The sequence below is a fragment of the Callorhinus ursinus genome, unplaced genomic scaffold (assembly GCF_003265705.2).
Source record: "Callorhinus ursinus isolate GAN/ISIS: 27379988/994484 unplaced genomic scaffold, GSC_fseal_2.0 scaffold4, whole genome shotgun sequence".
Lineage (NCBI taxonomy): Eukaryota > Metazoa > Chordata > Mammalia > Carnivora > Otariidae > Callorhinus > Callorhinus ursinus.
This window is the reverse complement of record NW_027397066.1, coordinates 99,967,739-99,988,693: the sequence shown is the minus strand read 5'-3', so window position 1 is coordinate 99,988,693 and position 20,955 is coordinate 99,967,739. Positions and strand designations below refer to the sequence as shown.

The 20,955-nt window shown below is 35.5% G+C and overlaps 1 protein-coding gene across 9 annotated transcripts in view; it reads left to right on the top strand.

The window, feature by feature from the left end:
- Window positions 1-20,955, top strand: part of PRDM5 (PR/SET domain 5) — a 190,876-nt gene that overhangs the window by 16,185 nt on the left and 153,736 nt on the right. For 6 of the 9 annotated variants that reach the window (XM_073892198.1, XM_073892199.1, XM_073892203.1 and 3 more), the window contains exon 3: window positions 3,014-3,160. The exons of the other annotated variants lie outside the window; for them this stretch is intronic. In XM_073892198.1, the coding sequence (XP_073748299.1) occupies window positions 3,014-3,160 (147 nt within the window). The remainder of the gene's footprint in view (window positions 1-3,013; window positions 3,161-20,955) is intronic. 9 annotated transcript variants of the gene reach the window in all.

The following is a 20,955-nucleotide window of genomic DNA, read 5'->3' as shown; positions in this document are numbered from 1 at the left end:
GATTGTTGGGGTGGCAAGTCGGAATCTGTAGGGCAGGCTTACAGGCTGGAAACTCAGAGAGGAGTTGACATTGCAGTCTTGAGGCAGAACACCTCTGGCAGTCCTCAGTTGGCAGTTAAGGCCTTTGACTGAGGATGAGAGCCGGCCACATGCTGTATTGGCCTTAATCTCCTTTACTCACAGTCAACTGACTGTAGGTGTTAACCATATCTGCAGAATACCTTCACAGCTACACTTAGGATAATATTTGATAAATACCTGGTTACTATAGCCTAGCCAGCTCGACACAGAGAGCCATCATAGTGTATTATCTGCAAACAAAATACATTTTAATCATCATCCATATTGCTGAAACTGCTGGTAGTAGGGAACGGTGTTTGAGGAAGAGATTCTTGAAAGGTTTCTACAGTGCGGGTGATGGAAAATGGAAATTCATAATATAGTCCTCACTGGAAGTGGAAAATGTTATTGATTTGCCTAATTTAACGTGCTATTTTGGTTGTTTATTTTATGAATGTAAACATATTTTCAGTGGCTTTCACTATTTTTCTGTAAGGTCTTAATTTTCTCAGCAGTTATTTATTTATTTATTTTTTACTGTGAAGGTTTTCAGAAATCAAACATCTATGTGACAAATAAAAAGATAACCTAAATAAGTCACAAATACACAAATACCAATTATTTAAGAGGTTGTTCCTGGCTTTTGATATTTGTTCTGAAAATTTTAGTGTGGTGGGTTAATGTTTTGCACAGCTGGTTATGAGGCATTGTGAAACAGATAATGATTGTAATTTTTTTTAAAATTTTTTATTGTTATGTGAATCACCATACATTACAACATTAGTTTTTGATGTAGTGTTCCATGATTCATTGTTTGTTCATAACACCCAGTGCTCCAGGCAGAATGTGCCCTCTTTAATACCCATCACCAGGCTAACCCATCCCCTCACCCCCCTCCCCTCTAGAACCCTCAGTTTGTTTCTCAGATTCCATCGTCTCTCCTGGTTCATCTCCCCCTCCGACTTACTCCCCTTCATTCTTCCCCTCCTGCTATCTTCTGCTTCTTTTTTTTTCTTAACATATTTCATTATTTGTTTCAGAGGTACAGATCTGATGATTGTAATTTTTATTAAAGAAAAACTTGCCTATAGGAAACGTAAGCAGGCTGTTTCTGAACTGTTCTGTAGCTGACAGTGCAGCAGCGGATCATCTAGTTTTATATGACCTATTCCCATGGGCCTTCAACGTCTTTACATTAGTACTTGTTTTCACACACCCCTACCCCCTGTCCTCTCGCTCCACGGCCCAAAGAACTATTGATTTTATGTGTTGTAGGTTCAGGTAATGTTACATTCACTTAGTGATTGCTATTCTCTATTTTATTTTACTTCTTATTTAATATCTGGGTTTTGAATAAGTAATATTCTTATTGCTTAAAAAAATACTTTTTATGCAACTCAGGAGAGTATTGATGAAGAGTCTCCCCTTGATGAGCCTGCTCTTTTCACTTAAGTCCTTTGATCCTTTAAACCCCTTAGTTCACATGTCCTTCTACTCCTTCCTCTAGTTCTTCTTCCTCATAGTCCTCTGGTTTTCAGTTTGGATTGTCAGCCAGTCTTTTCTCTGCTGTGCTGTTGGGGGCGGGGGGGGGCAGTGCAGGACAGGGGAACACCTCTCTCAGTGGTTTGCCTTTTGGGGGGATTATTTAAAAAACAATCAACACCTTTTGAATTCCAAAAGTTTGCTGCCTGCTAGCTTTAGTACTATTAAGTATTATTATATTAAGTTAACTGAATGAGCGGCTTCCCAGCCTTGAGTTATACTAGTGAAGTCCACTTTTGTTATTTAGCCTTGGAGGTTGCAGACTCAGAAGGAGCAGAGAGAAAGGAGAAAGACTCCTTCTGCAGTCTTCCCCTCATGGAGCCCTTTGAGTCCTCTCTGAGGGAGGTAGGGAGCTGCCCCTCTCCGGGGGGTACTTTGGGGCTGGTTATTTAAGTCATTTCTAATTTGGCCCATAGCTACAAATTTAACCCCCTGCAGTTCTCAGATAGGTTGTCCTTCTCAATGAGAGCCAAGAGTTAACTTAGTCTATGTGTGATTATGGAACGTGAACCAGATCCTTAGGACAGTCTGGAAAATGGTGTCATGTGAGAGAGCATGTGGCATAGCTCTTCCTCAGTCTCTATTTGCACTTTGCTTATGGCCAACAGCTCTGGTGGACAGGGCCAGGAACCCCTAGGTGGCCATTTCATGCCAGAGAAGTTGGAGGCACCAGTTAGGAATGAACCTACTGGTATGTGTGAGGCCCTGTGAGTTTGGGACAGGATATAAAGGGATCTGATGGGACAATTGATACTGTCTGCTGTGACCTTCTCCTCTCCCTCTAGAGGTACAGGTTGGAAATTTATTGATGCCCACTGCTTCAGAGAATTCACCAGCACCTCAGCCGTGTTCTGTGTGGGCCACCAGAATTTGAGATTCAGGTCTGAAGAGACTAGTCTCATCTGTCCTTCAGGCTTGTTGGTATCCTCAGATTTTTGCTTTCTTTTGGAATTACGCTCATTGGTAGAAGATTCCTTTATTTCTTGGGCCTGAGGCCAATCATAAAGCTTGAGGTTGGAAACCCGTGCCTGATTGTAAATACTTCCCATGGATAATTTAGTGGCATGAGCCCAGTTGTCTGTATTGTGTTCTATTATGTAGAACAGTCTTTTTGTCTACTTTCTTCCAGGTCGTTTGGAGCTTGAGGTATATTTCCTTCTAGCCTGTACCTGCTCGGACTTGCTCTGAAACCCAAATCCATTACTGTACTGCGGCTAAACCTCTCAGTCGTCCTTTGTTTTTAAATCTCTAGGAGCTTCTTTTTCTATAATACTTTCTTCAGTATTTCAAGGCACAGTTAACTCAGATTCCTCCTGTCTAGGCTCTGGGTCCTTATGCTTCCTGCACATACATACCTTCAAGTTTTGGCACCTATAGAATACAACACAGATTGTACTTTTTCCTCGCCCAGCCTTTTATGCAGGTATTCCAAAGTGGCCGCCGGTGTCTGCTTGAATCCTCCAAACAGCTCTACTCTGTTTGCAGTGGGTCTTCCCTTGCTTTTCCAAGACATCCTTTTGCATCACCTGTAAGAAGTTTTTGTCTAGAAACTGGTCTGGTAAGTTGTCAAAACTTGGTATCATCCTGACATTGCCAGTGGAGTCATTCATTCCTAAACTTTACATCTATTGTGAGATCACAAAGGTCTCAATCCCATCCCTCTCTCTCTCCCGCTCATGCTGGGTCCATGTGCCTCTCCATCTTTGAACAGTTCAGCAGGTGTAGTTGGGTATTTGGTGGTGTGATCTGATGCAGGTTGAGCAGAATACCATGCTATAATTTAGAATATCGGATGGGCCTCTGTGGACAAAATGTTCTTGCTGTCAGCTAGTTAAGAACTCACATGCAGAATCCCAAAGAACCAGGTAAAACCTGGAGACTCAAGTGAAATATCTAAATTCTGAGTGTTGTTTTTACAGGAAAAAATAAAATCTCTCTTGCTTAGATACATGTTGATTTCTTGCTATTAAACCTTAGAAGAAAAGTGTCTACAACTTTGTAGAAAAGTAATTTCTGTACATTAAGAATAAAACAACACAAGACTTAAACTTTGCTTTTTAAAAAATCCATGCTCTTACTCTTAAGGAGCTTGTGGTCTTGTAAGGATTCCAGAACTAACACATTGTAGGGTGCATAAAGTACGATGAGAGAAATCAACTTTACCTGTATGATTGTGACTTAATGGCATTTAAAAAATCTTACATTTGTTTACTTTTTAAAATCTATTGACTTGAGGATTGATGAGCAAAAACTACATTTTTTTTTTCTTTTTACATCTGAGGCTAGTGGAATTACCAGGGCTATTAGTCATTACATTCTGCTAGGTACCTGTGTATTAAAAAATGCAAAATATCAAATAATCAGTTTTATTTATTTTTGTCAGCAGAAAAGATTCTGTACCTCTGAGTAAATAACATGCTTTCAAAAATACAGCTAGAGAAATATGATTACAAGATTTGTAGGTGTTTGTAAGAACTGTTAATCTTCTACAGTTATAGTAAATTATTATTTCAAAATAAATGTGCATAGCAGGTGAACTGGGGCCCCTTCTGTGTTGGTCTTTAAATATGGTTTGTTTTGGGGGACTTCTTTCCCAACCCCAGACCTTACACATTGGTGATGTTTCCTGATTAATAACCCTTCTCTCTATCTCTCTTCGGTTCTAACCAAGGAAGAATAGATAGGAGCCAGTTGAAGATTAAAATATCTACCTCATTAATAAACATACAGTAACCTCTAAGTTCATGGCTCCAGAAGAGCTGGATTGGAGAATATGACCAGGGCCCACAGTCAGAGTGGGGACTTTATACTCTGCTTCTTAAATCTTGGAACATGTTGATGATGAAGAGCTTGAGGATAAAGGGAGGAGATGAAAATGGTGATGATGTAGAAGAAGGAGAAAGGCTAAATAGGAAGACAGAAAGATATATATGGGTTAACAGAATACTAATAGATTCCAACCTTCCTTTTATTTCTTAAAATTTTATGTTTTCTGGGAGCAAGTTACCGTCTCCTATTTTTTCCTTTTGTGTTCAATTGCTTTGTTTTAATGAGATTTCTTTATGTTTTTCTTCTCTTTATTATATGACTCTCTACTTATTTTATGGGAGACTATTTTGAGCAAAATATAATGGGAAAAAATGTCTATCCATTTCTGATCCAAGTTACTTGTTATCCATTTTTGTCTCAAAAATCTGAATGTACTGGTGTGGAAATAACATATCACCATGCACTGTGAGAAAGAAGAAAAATTTCCCCCTTTGCTCTGCTGGAATCTAGAGAGTGTTCATCCTTGTGCTTAAAATCCTTGACTTCTACTTCTTTCTCCAGAGGTCTAGGAGAATACACTATGTCTCTATATAAATATGGACATTTAGCATTATCATCTTCTACAAGCACTTTGCTAAATAAAAAATCTAATGAAATGGAATTATGTTAAACAGGGAAAGGGTGGGTTTGAGATGTTGGGTATTTTAGTGTTAAAAAGAGAGGAGAGAGAATGGGCAGATGCAAATTTGAAAAGATAATGGCATTGAGTGGGTATTTAGATATGACTTGTCCTTGGGCATGCCTAATTAAAGTTTAACATGATACCTTTAAAATAAAATTTTCTTCTAATGGTGACTTGAATCCTGCCACTTGATGAAGAGTCATCCAAATTGTGTAAGATTTTTTTAGAATTGACACTTTCTGTTGTAATTTTGTTCCTATTTATTTTTAAATTGTGTTTTTCTTTCATGGAGAAAGAAAGAAAATAGCTCTAAGTCTAAAAGTATGTATAAGTTTCTTTGTTACAGTGAAACTAAATGTTTATAGAAAGAATTTGATGCTTTTTCCTTAAAACAGATAAATTTAAGACCTTCCAAATTTGATTTGCTTGATAAGTACTTTTGCTTTCCAAATTTGATTTGCCTAATAAGTAGTTTTGTCAAAAAAAGGCAAATAAAGATGTATTCAGATAAGCAAAACCCAACAGACCTATACCAAAGAAATGCTAGAGTAAAGGTAGCTCTTCTGGGAGAAAGAAAATGAATTCTGATGGAAACATGGAAATGCAGAATAGAGTGAATAGCAACAGAGGGAAAGTATATGGATGGATAAATGTAAATGTTGATAGTACTAAACAATTATAGTAATGTTTTATGGGTTTTAAAAATATGTATAATTTATATAATGATAAGAATAATTGGAAAGGCAGGAGGGAAACAAAGGGAATTTAAGAGTTCCAAAGTTCTAGCATCATCAAATAGATTTAACTAAATTTTCTAAAGTAATAGTAAAAGATTGTTTAACTAACAAGTTAATTAAAGGAAAAAATTGGATAATAAAAGAATTTTCTTAATGCAAAATCAGGTAAGAAGTGAGAAAAAAGAAACAACTGGGTCATATAGAAAGTAAATACTAACATGGTAGCTATCAATCCAACTAGATCAATAATTATATTAAATTTAAATGGGCTAAATATTTCAATTAAAAGACTATTATTAATGGATTGAATGCAAAAACCAACCTGATGTTCCTTAACAGACAGTTTTAAAATATGAAGACACAGAATGCCTGGAAATAAAAGCATGAAAAAAGAGATATCAGATGTAACTTCACCAGTATTTGAAAAGTAGACTTTAAGGAAGTGAACATTACTAGAAATGAAGGGGGTCAGTACACTAGAAGATATATATATTTCAAATGTGAAAGCAAAAACTGAAAGAACTAGCAATAGGCATAGACAAACACAATCCTAATGGAAGACTTAAACACATCCTACTCAACTGCTCAGAGAATAAGCAGGAAGATAAAACTGGAAAGGATAGAGAAATAATCTGATCAATGTAATTATCAGACATGCCCTAACTGAGATATGTAGAATACTACCCAGTGATGGTTGATCAAATGCACATGGAACGTTTACCACAATTAACCATACGCATAAAGCGTAAGTCAATAGATTTCAAAAGATGCAATCCCATTAAAAATCCTAGCAAGTTTTGTTTGGTTGGTTGTTTGTTTTGGTGGAAACTGATTGTAAAATTGATGTGAAAATTCCAAAGGGATATGAATTAACCAAACTTCATTAGCCTTGAAGTGAAAGATCAAAACTGGAGAACTTACACTATCAGATATCAAGACTTAATATAAAGGCATTCTAATTTAATACTGTAGTATTGGCACAAGGATAAGACAAGTAGACACTGTTTTTGACAAAGATGTCATCAGTACGGTGGGGAAAGGATGGAATTTTCAATAACAGCTAGGGGTCAAAATGATGTCCTTATGGAAAAAGAGTATTTAGACCCCTAACTCACGTTGTATATGCAAAATCAATTTAATATGATTATAAATGTAAACATGTCAGGGGAAAACAATCAACCTTTGGAAGAAAATGTAGGAGAATACCCTTATGATCTTAGGGTAGGTGGAGGCTTCTTAAATTAACAATAAACACTGTAAAGGGAAAAATGATACATTGGATAACAGTAAAATTAAGAACTGTTCATCAGAACATACAATAAAGAGAATGAAAAAACACATCACAAAGGGGAGGAAATTTGTAATGCATATGTCTGAAAAAAGATTTGTATCCTGACTATATTAAGAACTACAATTTGATAAAAAAAATTAAAAGAAAAACGGGCAAACACTTGAATAGACACTTCACACAATAAGATATCCATATGGCCAATAAACATGAAGTGATGGTCAGCTTCGTTAGTCATCTGGGAAATGCAATCCAAAAGCATAATGAGATGCCATGATATATTCACCAGAATACCTAAAATTAAAAAGATAGACAATGTCAAATATTTGCAAGGATTATCTGAAACTCATTTACACTGATGCTGGGTTTTTAAAATTAATACAGTCACTTTGGAAAACTGTTTAGTGGTATGTACCAGAGCTGAATATGATACAATGTGGCCATTCTATTAGGCATATTCCCAGTAGAAGTATGTTCATATATTTACTAGAAGCTGTGTACAAGAATTTTCCTAGCAGCATGATGAGAAGTTGTCCCAAACTGGAAATAACTCAAATGTCCACCTATAACTAAATGGCCAAATGCAGTGTAGTATATTATATTATTAAGCTTTGTGTTATAACTGTGCTTTACAACGTGGGTGAATCTCAAAAACATAACATGACTGAAAGAAGCTGGAGACAAAGAGTCTGCATGATTTTGTTTATATAAATTTCAAAAACAGGTAAGGCTAATTTATGAAATTATAAATCAAGATTGCTGTTACCTCATTGTGAGGATAGTGACTTGGGAGCGGGTTCCTGGAAAGTCTTCTGGGTGCTGTTTCTTGATCTGTCTGCTAGTTATATTGGTATGTTTACTTTGGGAGATTCATTGATCTATACACTTAACGTTTCTGCATTTTCTTGGTAATTATGTTACCTTTCAAAAAAAGTTTACTTTAAAAAATAGAACAGAACAGTGAGCTAAAATGCCAGCTCATGAATTTCTACTTTCTCTCTTGACCAGAGCTGTTAGGTTGTGCTGAGACCTAAACATTGAGAGCACAGCCGTATGAATACCTGGATCAAGAGCCCAGGGAGGAGCAGAGATGTCAATAAATTTGGGCTGTTCCAAGACCAGAAACAAAGCCAGCGTGGCTAGTGGTTAGTGCACGAGGGGCCAGATGTAGGGCACGGGGTTAGAGAGGTAGTTATAGGTCAGATCACCAGGTTTATTCCAGCAGCTAAAGGATTGGATCAAGAGAATGATATGATCCTCTTCATGCCCTAAGAAGAACACTGTGTCTGCTGGGTGGAGAACAGGCTCCTGGAGGGAGGTGAGAGTAGAGCAGGTACACTCGGTCTGCTACTATAGTCCAGGCGTGATTTGCAGGAGGCATGGACTTGGGCCTTAGCAGTGGAGTTGGTGAGAGGTGGTGGGCTTCTGGGTGTATGTTGTTGGAGGTCACTAACACCGATAAGGCTCACTGATTGATTCTGTGTTGAAAGGGAAGAATTCAGAATGACTTTTAAGTGTTTATCCTGAACCGTATGTGTGGAAGGTGGCGACGGGTGTGAGATAAGGCATGAGGCGAGTGAGAGTGTGAGGGGGTGGGGGATGGGTGGATTACTACACTGTAAACTTTGGAAGACCCGGCATTGTCCTATTGATCTGTACCCCTTAGGTCTTAGCACAGGTCTAGGTCATAAACATAATTGAATAAAAGTTAAAGTCATTTAATAGTATTGAATAAATCATTCATATTCCATAAATATTTTTGTTGAGGTGTAATTGATATATAACTTGATACTAGATTGAGGTGTATAACATAATGATTTGATATTTGTATAGATTGCAAAATGATTACCACAGTAAGTCTAGTTAACATCGATATTCAGTAAATATATTGAATAAATGTATACACGATTTTTACCATTGGCATTCTTAGAAAATACGTAATTTAAAGGTTAAAAAAGAAGAAACTTCTTGATTCCCCTGGTATTTTATTGTGTTGGGTTTGCCTACTTTGTAGACATCTTTTATTTATCGCTGTTGCGAAGATGGTGATTTGACTAAAATATGGTTTTTAAAGGAGCTGATTGGTTGGATATGAAACTGGACATTCTGTTTAGATGTTTTTTTCATTCTTTGCAGTTATTTTGTGATTACAGCTGTTCTGATATTTGGGAACTTGATTCAGCCCCAGCTTTCCAATGTGTTTCAGTTTTTGGGAAAAATGTTTTCAATCTTTTCAATCTTTTATTTTTCTTTAATGTTTATGGAAGTCCTTTTAGGTGTTTGGAACAAAGAAGTCTCTTTACTAAATGTTTTTCTTTTGCAGACGATAACATTTTGTTTTAGGTTCCAAATGGAACCACTTAGTGTAGACATCAGTGGGAGGATACCACCTAGGAAGCCTTGTAGAATGCTGGGAATCCTAAAACAAATGCCATGTGCATCCCTCCTGACACTAGTCCTCTAATAAGGGATAAAGCAAAGCAATTGAATGTTACATGTCTTCTGGAAGTTCTACTTCTGGAAGTTTGTTTTGTGGTCGTCCTTTGTCTGCCCTTCACAAGGCGGCTCCCACCTGAGCTTGGCAACCAATTTATGGCCATTCAGCCAAACCTGAGGTGTAATTAGAACAATGTTGGGAATCTAGGCAGAGTAGTTTGGTTAAAAAAACAAAACAAAACAAAAAACAAAAACAATTCAATATCTGTATTGTTGGAGTATTTTTGCCATATTTGTGATTCTGATCAACTTAGAGCACCACAGGAATTTTATCAAATAGATACATTTGGCTACAAACAACAGCAACTCCAACTTATTTGAATAATGAGGACATTTCCTCAAATGAGAGGAAATTCAATAATTAAACAGGCTTCAGGGATGGTTGATTAATTAGCTTACTGATGTTACCCAAGTTCTCTCCACCTCTTGGCTCTCTGCTTTGCTGACCTTGGTAGTGGCTTAATTCTCAAGGTGATGGCAGGTACCAAGCACGTTTCAGACAGGTAGTGTCCATAAGGAGCAAGAACACATTTTCAAGAATCCTCTTCCTAATATGTCACATATCCATTCTTGAAATGGCAAAAATAGGATTGCTCTTACCCAGTCAGACATAACCTGGAGCTGGTATAGGTCAGCTTTTTCATAGACTTCATAGGTGAGGGTGGGCATTGGAACAAGTTTATTTAGCATTCTTTAGGGGAGGAGGGTGGACGGAATGTATACTCCCCATGAGAGTGACATTATTGGTTCATACAGCAACTCTGTCTCAGTGCTTACTCTGTTCCAGATGATATATTAGGTGGTGGGTTTACCAAGAGATACAAAAAATACCTGGCAGAGAAGGTAAAGCTTAATATCTGGTAAGGAGTGCAGTATGTGTATTTTCCATTATTTCTATATTCTCCAAATGTTTTGATTAGAAAGCACCCTTAATTAAAGTCTTTGTTTATCAGGACTTTAAAGTCTTTGGTAATCAGATTAAAAGAATAATTCTAGAGTTTGAGGCAAGTATTTCAAGTAGAAAGTATAAAGGAAGGGAGAGAAAGTGTAAATGAAGAGAGATGCGTGTATCAACCAGATTATTATGTTTTCAAAACATTTATTTTTCATTACACAAGTCACATGTGATTACATGATGTAAAAAATTAGAGCAATAGACATGAAGTTAAAGTCCCACATTTTCTTTTTTCTATGTATCTTCTCTTGTAAATCATTTTGTGTGCATTTCCATACATATGTAATACCAGTAGGAATTACATGAATTTTTCATGTCTGTCTTACTTCAACATATGCAATAACAATATTGCACATCTGAGATGTGATTACTGAGAAAGCCTTGTCTCCTTCACTAACAGTTTACACATAAATGCAGGAGGCATTCGTGAATGTTTTTATAGCAGCTTTATTGAGATATAATTCACATAACATAAAATTCACCATTTAAAATATACAATCCAGTAGTTTAAAGTATGTTTATAGAATGTGGAGTCATCAGCACTATTTGATTTTAGAATATTTTCATTACCCCAAAAAGAAACCCTGTACCTATTAGCAATCATTTTGAATATTTTATGTACCCATCAGTGTCTTGTGTAAAATTACATTTTAAAGAGCCATATTTCTCTAAATAATTTTCTGAACACTTTAAGTCCTTATAGTGAACGTTCCATTAACTTCTTAGGACTAGTTTCAGGGAAAATATTTCAGATCCTTAGAAAGATCTCTGAGCAATGAATGTATGCATTTTTGGAAGTGTAACCGTTAGCAGTCCTGGGAGTGTTATTGGGAACTGGAGTATGTTTCGGTATTTATTGCATATATAAAAATAAAGAAATTTCATGAAATTAGTGGTAATCATATTTCCTGTATTTTTAGATTTCTAGCTGCATAATAGAACAAGAAGACAGTTAGCAAAATAAGAGAAAATCACTTTTAAGAAAGTACAGTGTTGGGGCATTAGAGGAACTGATATTTGTTACCTCCTAACCCTATAATAGTTTATAATTCTATTTTCTTTATACTGAGAGCTAAAAAAATGAGGGCCAAGGGGGACAACCTGAGTAATGTTACTTACATTAAAATCTCTTGAAAGCTTTTAAAAGATCTTCTAAGATAACACTTTAAAAGCACTGTATTTAACCTTAAGTGTGTAGACCTCCACTGTCCAGTGTGATAACAACTGGCTACATGGCTGGGGCCATGAGCACTTGATATCTGGCTAGCATGACTGATAAACTGAATTTTTAATTTTATTTACTTTTAAATAATTAAAATTTAACTTAAAAAACTAAAGCAATGTAAAATATTTTTCACTTAAATGATGCTTTATTTTTTGGTAAGACTATATTTTACTTTTCTGCTGCATGATGTGAGATATCATTATACTGTGGGTGTGTGTCAGGCATGTGCATTATTTTTTAATATTTTATAGAAACATACCACCAGTTTTTTTGGTGTCAGCAGAATAATTCAAATGGTTTTCTGAAAATAAATCAAATGTTTTTTTTTCTACACACCCATGCAACATTGTAATGTGTTTATTTGAATATTTTATGTAAACAGCATGAGTTACTTTTGAAATTGGTAACTTTATAGAAATATTTGTTATACATTATATGGTGTATGTATTTTATATGTATTTATAGATGTTACAATGGTTGTTTTAATACTATATCATTACATTAGCTTTCTAGTGTAAAAACAAAGTACGGAAAAACATTTAAGCATATGAAGTATATAACTGATGCAGACTTGAGTGGAGATGCAGGAACTAGAACAAGAAAAGATGGAACGAGAATGGAAGAAGATATGCCACAAATTTCACAATAAAGACAATTTTATTTTCTGTGATTGAGTAAAAAAAAGCTATTATAAATAAAAGAAACAAATTAGTAAAGATGACTATATGAAGAAATATTTTCAGCAAATACAGAATGAATTTGATGACAAGTGTCTTCTCAATATTAAAAAAAGAATTTATGAAATTGTTTGCCAGAAATCAGAATTAAATGTATAATAAAAAAATATGTTTGATTTCAACAGTATCTGAGAGTGTAATTTTGGCCACCTTGGTTCTCACCCTAAGGAAAAAAAAATTTTTTTTCAGTTGGAGAGATTATAGGAGAAATTATTTCAGTTGTGAAAATTTTTTTGGAAAATTACAAGGAAAAGCCTAAAAGTGAAAGATCAAATAATTGCCTGTAGCATACATGGTCATTCTGACAATAAAGATCAAATTGAGCCAAAGTTTGAAAAATTGCACATATTTTTCTTTGGCTTTAGATGAGTCATGGGCCATGAGGTTCTACCCAGTTAATACTTTCCACGTAGTTTGTTTCAGAGGATTTCCAGATTTACAAAGAACTATCAGTACATGGCCTAAATAAATGAACTTGGGGTGTAGACTTAAAAAAGTGGTTTTTCATGGAGGATGGTACTTCAGGTATGGTAGATCAAAATATCAAGATTTATGGAGATTTTTTTAAAAGAAAGATGAATATTTTTAATATGACCTAATTCTGCTATATGATACATATTGAAAATATTTGCATTCAGTTTTCTGAAGTAGACTCTATGAAAAGTATTATGGATTCAGTTATTAAATTCATTCATTTATGTGCCAATGATTTTAATCATTGCCAGTTTGGAATTATTAAAAACAGTAGAAGACAATGAATGTAATGATTTTGTGCTCTTTGCCAATATTCAATGGTTGAGTTATGGGTGAGTTTACAAAGATGACTGTACTACTGACTCTTGAAAAAAGAAGACTTGACAAATACTCAATAGTCAAAGACAAAGAACAATTTCATTGTGATTTACGTTTTCTCACCAATATCACACTGCATATAAATGAGCTAAATTTGAAGCTTCAAGGAAAAGAAAAGCATTTTATAACCTAGCTGGTTGTTGAAATTGAAAATTTCAGTGATACAAATCAATAACAATGTCTTTATATGTCTTAAAAATGAATAAATATACAGATGATTTTAATTATAATATGCAGTGTCAGGTAAAGTTGATGTGAAAAACTACAAGAACGATTTGATGAATGTTGATAACAATAAATTTAGGCTTTTCCATTTATACAATTATACAAATCTCTGAATTCAATTTTATGAATACTTTTTTGATATAAAAGCTAATTATTTTACATAACTTGGATAGATGTAGTTTTGAAACTGATATGCATTTTCTTCAAAGTCAATTCTTATAAAAATGTGGAACCAGTTTTGTCAATATGGATGTGCACATATAATTTCATTATTGGAAAAAAAAATTTTTTAAAGATTTTATTTATTTTTTTGAGAGAGAGAATGAGATAGAGAGAGCATGAGGGGGGAGGGTCAGAGGGAGAAGCCGACTCCCCGCTGAGCAGGGAGCCCGATGTGGGACTCGATCCTGGGACTCCAGGATCATGACCTGAGCCGAAGGCAGTCGCCCAACCAACTGAGCCACCCAGGCGCCCCTCATTATTGGAAAAATTATAAGTATCTTTGGAACAACTTTGTGAACCTTTTTAAAATTGTATATGAAATCTAAAATGAGATTAAGTATTTCTGATTTAAAATATAGCATACAAATTGATGTGTGGTGTGCTGTAAGTGTAAAATAATCCAGATTTCAGAGTTTGAAAAAGGATGTAAAATGTCTTATTAATAACTTTTATGTTGATTACATGTTAAAATGATAATATTGTGAAATGTTAGTTTAAATAATATTTGTATTATTACAATTAATCTTTTATTGTCCAATGTGACTACTATTAAAATTGCTTATGTGGCTTATAGTATATGTCTGCTAGATAGTAATGGTATAGACCATATCAGGATTAACCTGAGCTCCTCCTTGGGGCTTAGCTCATGGTATAATTGGATAGCAGCATAGGTCATATTTATGGAGAAAGTTAGCTTTATTATTTTAGTTTGTGTATCCTTTACTTTAGGATATACATTTGGCACTTGATCTTAGCTTCAGCTTATTTCTTTTTATATTTTGTGTATATTTTTTAAATTAATAGACCTTACTTTTTAGGGAAGTTTTAGATTACAGCAAAATTGTCAGGAAGGTACAGAGTTCCCATGTAGTCTCCCTTGCCCTGCCATGCACAGAGTTTCCTTTATTATTTCCATCTTGCATTAGTGTGGTTCATTTGTTACAATTGATGAGCCAGTATTGATACATTATTATTGAGCTCTGTAGTTTACATTTGACTTCTTTGTGTTGTACATTCTGTAAGTGTTCTGACAAAGATTTGTATCTGTATTTTACATTCTTTGTGTTTTTGACAAATGTATAATGACATGTGTCCACCATTACAGTGTCATATAGAATAGTGGCACTGCCTTAAAAATCCTCTGTGTTCTGCTTATTCATCCATCTGTTCCTTCCCTCAGTCATAATAGTTTTACTGTCTGAAGAGTTTTGCTTTTTCCAGAATGTCTTACAGTTTGAATCATATGGTCTGTAGCCTATTCAGACTGGTTTCCTTCATTTAATAATGTGAATTTTAAGCTTCCTTCCTGTCTTTTTGTGGCTTGATAGCTCTTTTATTTTTATCACTGAGTAGTATTCCATTGTATAGATGTACCACAGTTTATCCATTTACCTTCTGAAGGACAGCTTGCTTCCAAATTTTGGCAATTATGAATAAAGTTGCTATAAATATTTGTGTGCAGATTTTTGTGTGGACATAAATTTTTGACTCACTTGAGTAAACACCTGGTAGCATGACACCTGATTGTATAATGAAAATGTTTAGTTTTTTTAAAAGCTCCCAAACTGTTTTCTAAAGTAGCTGTACCATTTTGCATTGCTATCAGCAATGAATGAGAGTTCCTGTTGTTCCATGTCTTCCCAGCATTTGATTTTGTCTGTTTTGGATTTTGGCCAATTCTAATAGATATGTAGTGGTATTTCATTGTTTTCTTAATTTGCAATTCCCTAATGACATATGATATTGAACATTTTTTCATATGCTTATTTGCAAATTGTACATCATCTTAAGTAGGACATCTGTTGAATCTTTTGCTCATTTTGTTTTCTTATTGTCAAAGTTTTAAGAATTCTTTGTATCTCTTATATGCCAGCAAAGAATTTCTCCCAGTCTGTAGTTTATCTTTTAATTTTCTTCATAGTATCTTTTCAGAACAGAAGTTTTTTAATTTTAATGAAGTTTAAATACTCAGATTTTCCTTTCATGGATTGATGCTTTCAGTATTGTATCTAAGAAAGCCATCACCAAACCCAGGGTCACCTGAGCTCATGACCTGGGTCGAAGGCAGATGCATAACCGACCGAGCCACCCAGGTGCCCTGCAGATTGCTTTTTAATCAAGAAGTGACTTTAATGAATTTGTTTCTTATGGAGTCATAGGTACAGTAAAGTACAGAGATAAAGTTCTATAGAAGTTAGCTGGTCAAAAATTGTGTTGCTTTTGTTGGAAAAAGAAATTGTACTACTCTATGGAATGTTTAGTTACCATTATGGGAATTACAAATAATAAGAACATAATATAATATAATATGGTTTAATATAACAGTAATATAAATATAATTATTATAAATAAGGAATATTTGAGATTTCAAACTTACCTGAGTGACTTCACTGACAGTTTTTTTTTAAATAATTAAAAACTATTTCCTTATTTTATACTTTTGTCTTGTCATGTGGCCAGAGTTTCCTACATACTACATTTTATGATTTCCTGGGCATTAAAAATGAAGTTAGCATAAAGATAAGGCTGTTTTATTTGAAATCATTTAGACAGCCCGGAGTTAAACTTTGGTACCAGGAGTGGAAAAACAACTGAATTGCTAAATTGAAGTTATCCCAGGAACAGAATATGGTTATCACAGCAGCTGGCCACATAAATGACTGCAAAGCTACACAAATGTTAACTTGATTAGTTCACTGGCGATTCCAACTTGAAGGATGTGGTACATGAAAGAAGCCATGATCAGAAATTATGGGTGTTTGGGGAGAATACTATTTGCTACTTGTAAAGGTCACATGTGTTTCAGGAACAGAGTCTTCTATTTATTTGGTGCTATAAAAATATAGGTGAACTCACCTCATGCTCTCTTACTTATAAAGCTTACGATTCTGAACTCTGACTTGTTGAACCTACTTTGTCTCAGAGTTAAGATTGGAGTCATTTTCAGCAAGTAAGTCTTCGTGCTTCTCATAAAGTATATTTCATTTATAATAAATTATATGTGATATTTCTCAGATGAAATTTTTCTGGATAGGTCTTGATGACACAACTATTTTGAGTCTTACAATGAATCCCCTATAAGAGTTTATTTTGTTTGTAAGGATTCCTCTGGATTTAACTGATTCTATATGACATTATAAATTTTTCTCCGGTATTTTACTGAAGTTACATAAAGCAGAATACATCCTAGTTTCTATAGTAATAGAGAATGAAGGTGGTTTTTATTTTTCTAAAATTTTACATGCATTCCTTTGTGTCCTGGGGATTCCAGAGACTTGTTGTAAGTAGAATACTTGGACTCTTCATCAGATATATCTCCACTAAATGAAGCTTATAAAATTTTAATTTTATCCTGAAATATACATCAGACGTAGAATTTATTTCATGGTCTTAAGTGTTTTTTTCAACTTTTTTACTTTGTAGGGTTTTTATGTTTTTAGATCTTGTTTCTCGTTAGCTATTTGGCCATGTAGTCAGTCTTCCTATAATGTGATATGTATGTTACCAGAATTCAATGTGCTATGCAAAATGCTCCATAAAATCTGTGAGGCTTATGGGAAAAATGGGGTTAGGGACATGATGTGAAAAAAAATCTCCAGTGACATAAAATAAAAGAATCTAATAAAAATGGTAGTAGTTTTACACATATTAAATGGTTAAGCAATACGTAAATACTGTAATAAATATGTCAATTTGCTTTTAAAAAGACCTGAAGAGTGTTTGTGGAGGTATATGTCAGGAGGGTTGCAACTTGTGAGTTCCAAAGAGGTAGTGGAAGGAGGGTTATCTGAAATTGGTTGGAAGGTTGTAAAACCCAAAATGGATGGGTATGTCTCATAACACATATGGTAAACTGAAGTAGGTGGTAGGTATTTGAGGTGGATGTGTTTTGTGTATTTCTGTGTGGCTCAGTTCAACTAAGGGCAGTTTTCTTCATCCACTTAGTGTTTCTGGGAGACAAAATTTACACAGGCAGTTGCAAAATTTGTGTTATGCTGAAATTTTCCCCTACTCACATTAGAACCCAACTGACACTTTCAGAACAAACATCATAGCAGAACGAACTATATACACTTGAAATACTGATAGTTTTATAAAACATTTTCATAAAAATGTTTTAGAAATAACTTTACTTAAATTACTTATCCAACCCAACATGGTACCTACCCTTTAAACAGCTATTCCCTGCAAAAAGAAATATCTGGAAGCATTTTCTTATTGAAGGAGTAGCTACCAAAATGCTCACCCCTTTGTACTTTGCTCCTTGTCTACTACTTTTTACTGAATCTGTCACTACCTTCATTGCTCTGTCCACATCACACTTCCCCTTGCCCTTAGATTAATCATTTCCCAACATTTCATCGACATTTAACTTTGGCTCAGTCTTTCTATATGGTCACTTTTCTCATGGACAGTTGGGTGAGTCCCGTTCTAACTTGGCTTGGCCCCCAGAAACCATGCTCAACCTTCTTAGTTGTTTAGCCTGCTGGGCACAAGTGGATGTGCGGCTTCAGGATTGCCCCTGTGAGGTACTTGAAGTGTCTTGACTGTCCGACACTGGCTGGGGAAGAAACTTCTGCCCTGTATTTCTAATTCTACATCTGGTGAAGACAACGTGGCTGCTTTATCTCCAGATCATTCTCAGCACAGTGCTCTAGGCAGCCACCGTGGATCAGAATTGGCATGCAAGCTGAAAACTTTTCCCTATTTTTGTTTCAATATGTTTTCTGGGTTTGTGTGGCACAGGCCTTGACTTCCAGGGTGGCCTGAGCAGTTAACCCTGGGCAGGTTAACAGGGAGATGCAGAAGGTTTGGCCACATGCCTTCGGTCACCAGATTTGTCATGCAGTCCACTTCGGATATCCCAGTCAGTTCATCAGGGGGGCCTCTTAACATCACCATAGGCCAAGAACACTGTCCATCCACTGCTTGCTAGAGAAGAGAGCCCGTCTACAGCCCAATGTTGTGACCTGCTGCCTAAGAGCCAGACAGATGATTATGCTGCCTGCTCCACAGGCCGCACTTACAGCAGGAACCTTCTCCTTCCTCTTCCCTACAAGGCACTGCCATTGCCTCATGAGCAGTGGCTCTAGTCTCAGGCCCTGGGCAGTAGGAAAGACATAGAAACCTATAGCCAGGGACTAGCTTTCTCAGGTACCTATAAATGCCTCAGTACTGGACAAGAAAAAGAAAGACATTTTCAGAACAGTGTTAAATAATAGTGGTGTGATAAGAAATCTTGTCTTATTCCCGATTTTAATGTCAACATTTATGTGTTTCACCATTAAGTATATTGGCTGTGATTTAAACTCACTATTATTTTCATACTGAAATTGTTAGGAATGCGGTGACAAGTGAAACCAATCAAATGGAGTTAAGTCAGATGTTTCATTTTTCAAATCTTCTCTTGAGATTTTGAAGCAGACATCCCATTTTAAAGACAAAGAAAAGATAACATTTTACTACCTCCGCTTCCTACTCCCACTTTCCAAGTTTTGTTGATCTGTGATGAAAGTCATTAGTATGGACTTCATATATTAATCTTCTGATTCAATAATAGAATTTTTTACTGTTGGATTTTTGAGTTCCTGATTTTGATCACTTGGTCGACTGGGAAAACCTTCATCAATGAAAGTAACTCCAAATTTGGATAAACATTTTATAAAGCATAGATAGTAGCCCAAGATGCAGGAGGAGCTAATAAGAAAGCACCTATTTAAATTAGTTTCTATCTGCAGTCCCAGAAAAAATAATATACTTGGTGCTGAAAGAAAAGCTGTTCTTGCAGAAACTGTTTATTAGTTTTTGAGAAGTCATGGAGAATAGGGCAAAAAAGTCCCCAGTGGGGAAAAGGTAGATTTTGGAAATGAAGTTCTTCAACTACAGAATTTTGGAATGAAATACCAGACACATTGCTTGAGAGTAGTTAAGTTAGGAAAGTGGCAAACGGTAGGGTATAATAGAGCTTTAGTTAGGTCAAATGTTTAATGTTTAATGGTTATGTACGCCCAGAAGAGGCTTGCAAATCTGAAACTCTGTACCCATTAAACAGCTCCGCATGTCTTCCTCTCCCCAGCCCCTGGTAACTATCATTCCACTTTCTGTTTCTATGAGTTTGGTTACTTTATTTTTTTTTTAAGATTTTATTTATTTATTTGACAGAGAGAGACACAGTGAGAGAGGGAACACAAGCAGGGGGAGTGGGAGAGGGAGAAGCAGGCTTCTCGCTGAGCAGGGAAGGCAGACGCTTAACGACTGAGCCACTCAGGCACCCCAAGTTTGGTTACTTTAGATACCTCTTAATAAGTAGAATCATACAGCTGACTTCTTTCAGTTTGCATAATGTTTTCAAGATTCATCCATGTTGTAGCATGTGGTGGGATTTCCTAATTTTTTAAAGCTGAATTTTGTTTCATTGTATGTATATACCATATTTTGTTTATCCATTCATCTGTTGATGGACATTTGGGTTGCTTCCACTTCTTGGTTATTGTGAATTGTTCTGTTATGAACATGGGCGTGTGAACCTTTTTTTTTGAGATACTGCTTTCTATTCTTTTGGGTGTATACCTAGAAGTAAGTTTACTGGATTCTTTTTTTTTTTTTTTAATCTTTTTAGGAACCTCCATAGTATTTTGTACAGTGGTCGCACCATTTTACAGTCCCACCAGTGTTGCACAAAGGTTCCAATTTTTCCACATCCTTGCCAAAACTTGTTAGTATTTTTTAAATAGCAGCCATCCTAATGGGTATGAGGGATAGATCATGTTGAAGATATATAGTTGATATTCAAAAGCTGTTAGTAAAGTAGAGTGATGGACCAAATGCTTATGTGATGAAGTATGGCTAAATGTAAAGCCAATTTTTGAAGTCTAAGATGGGGGATACCAGACTTGATATTGACTCATATGCAAGTGTCTTAAGGGTTTACTTGATTTATATGGACATTTTGTTTAGCAGTATTACTTGGCAGCTAGATCAGAAACCCAACCTGCAATAAAAGAAGTAGAGTGTTGAGATCCTGGCAGAGAATAATGCTATTGTACTGTGCACTGGTCAGATTGTATGAGGAGGGTCATGTCGCGTTCTGGGTGTTAGCTATGGATCCAGAAATTGGTAAACAGCTGACATTCAACAGAGAGCAGCCATACACAGAAAGGGTTTA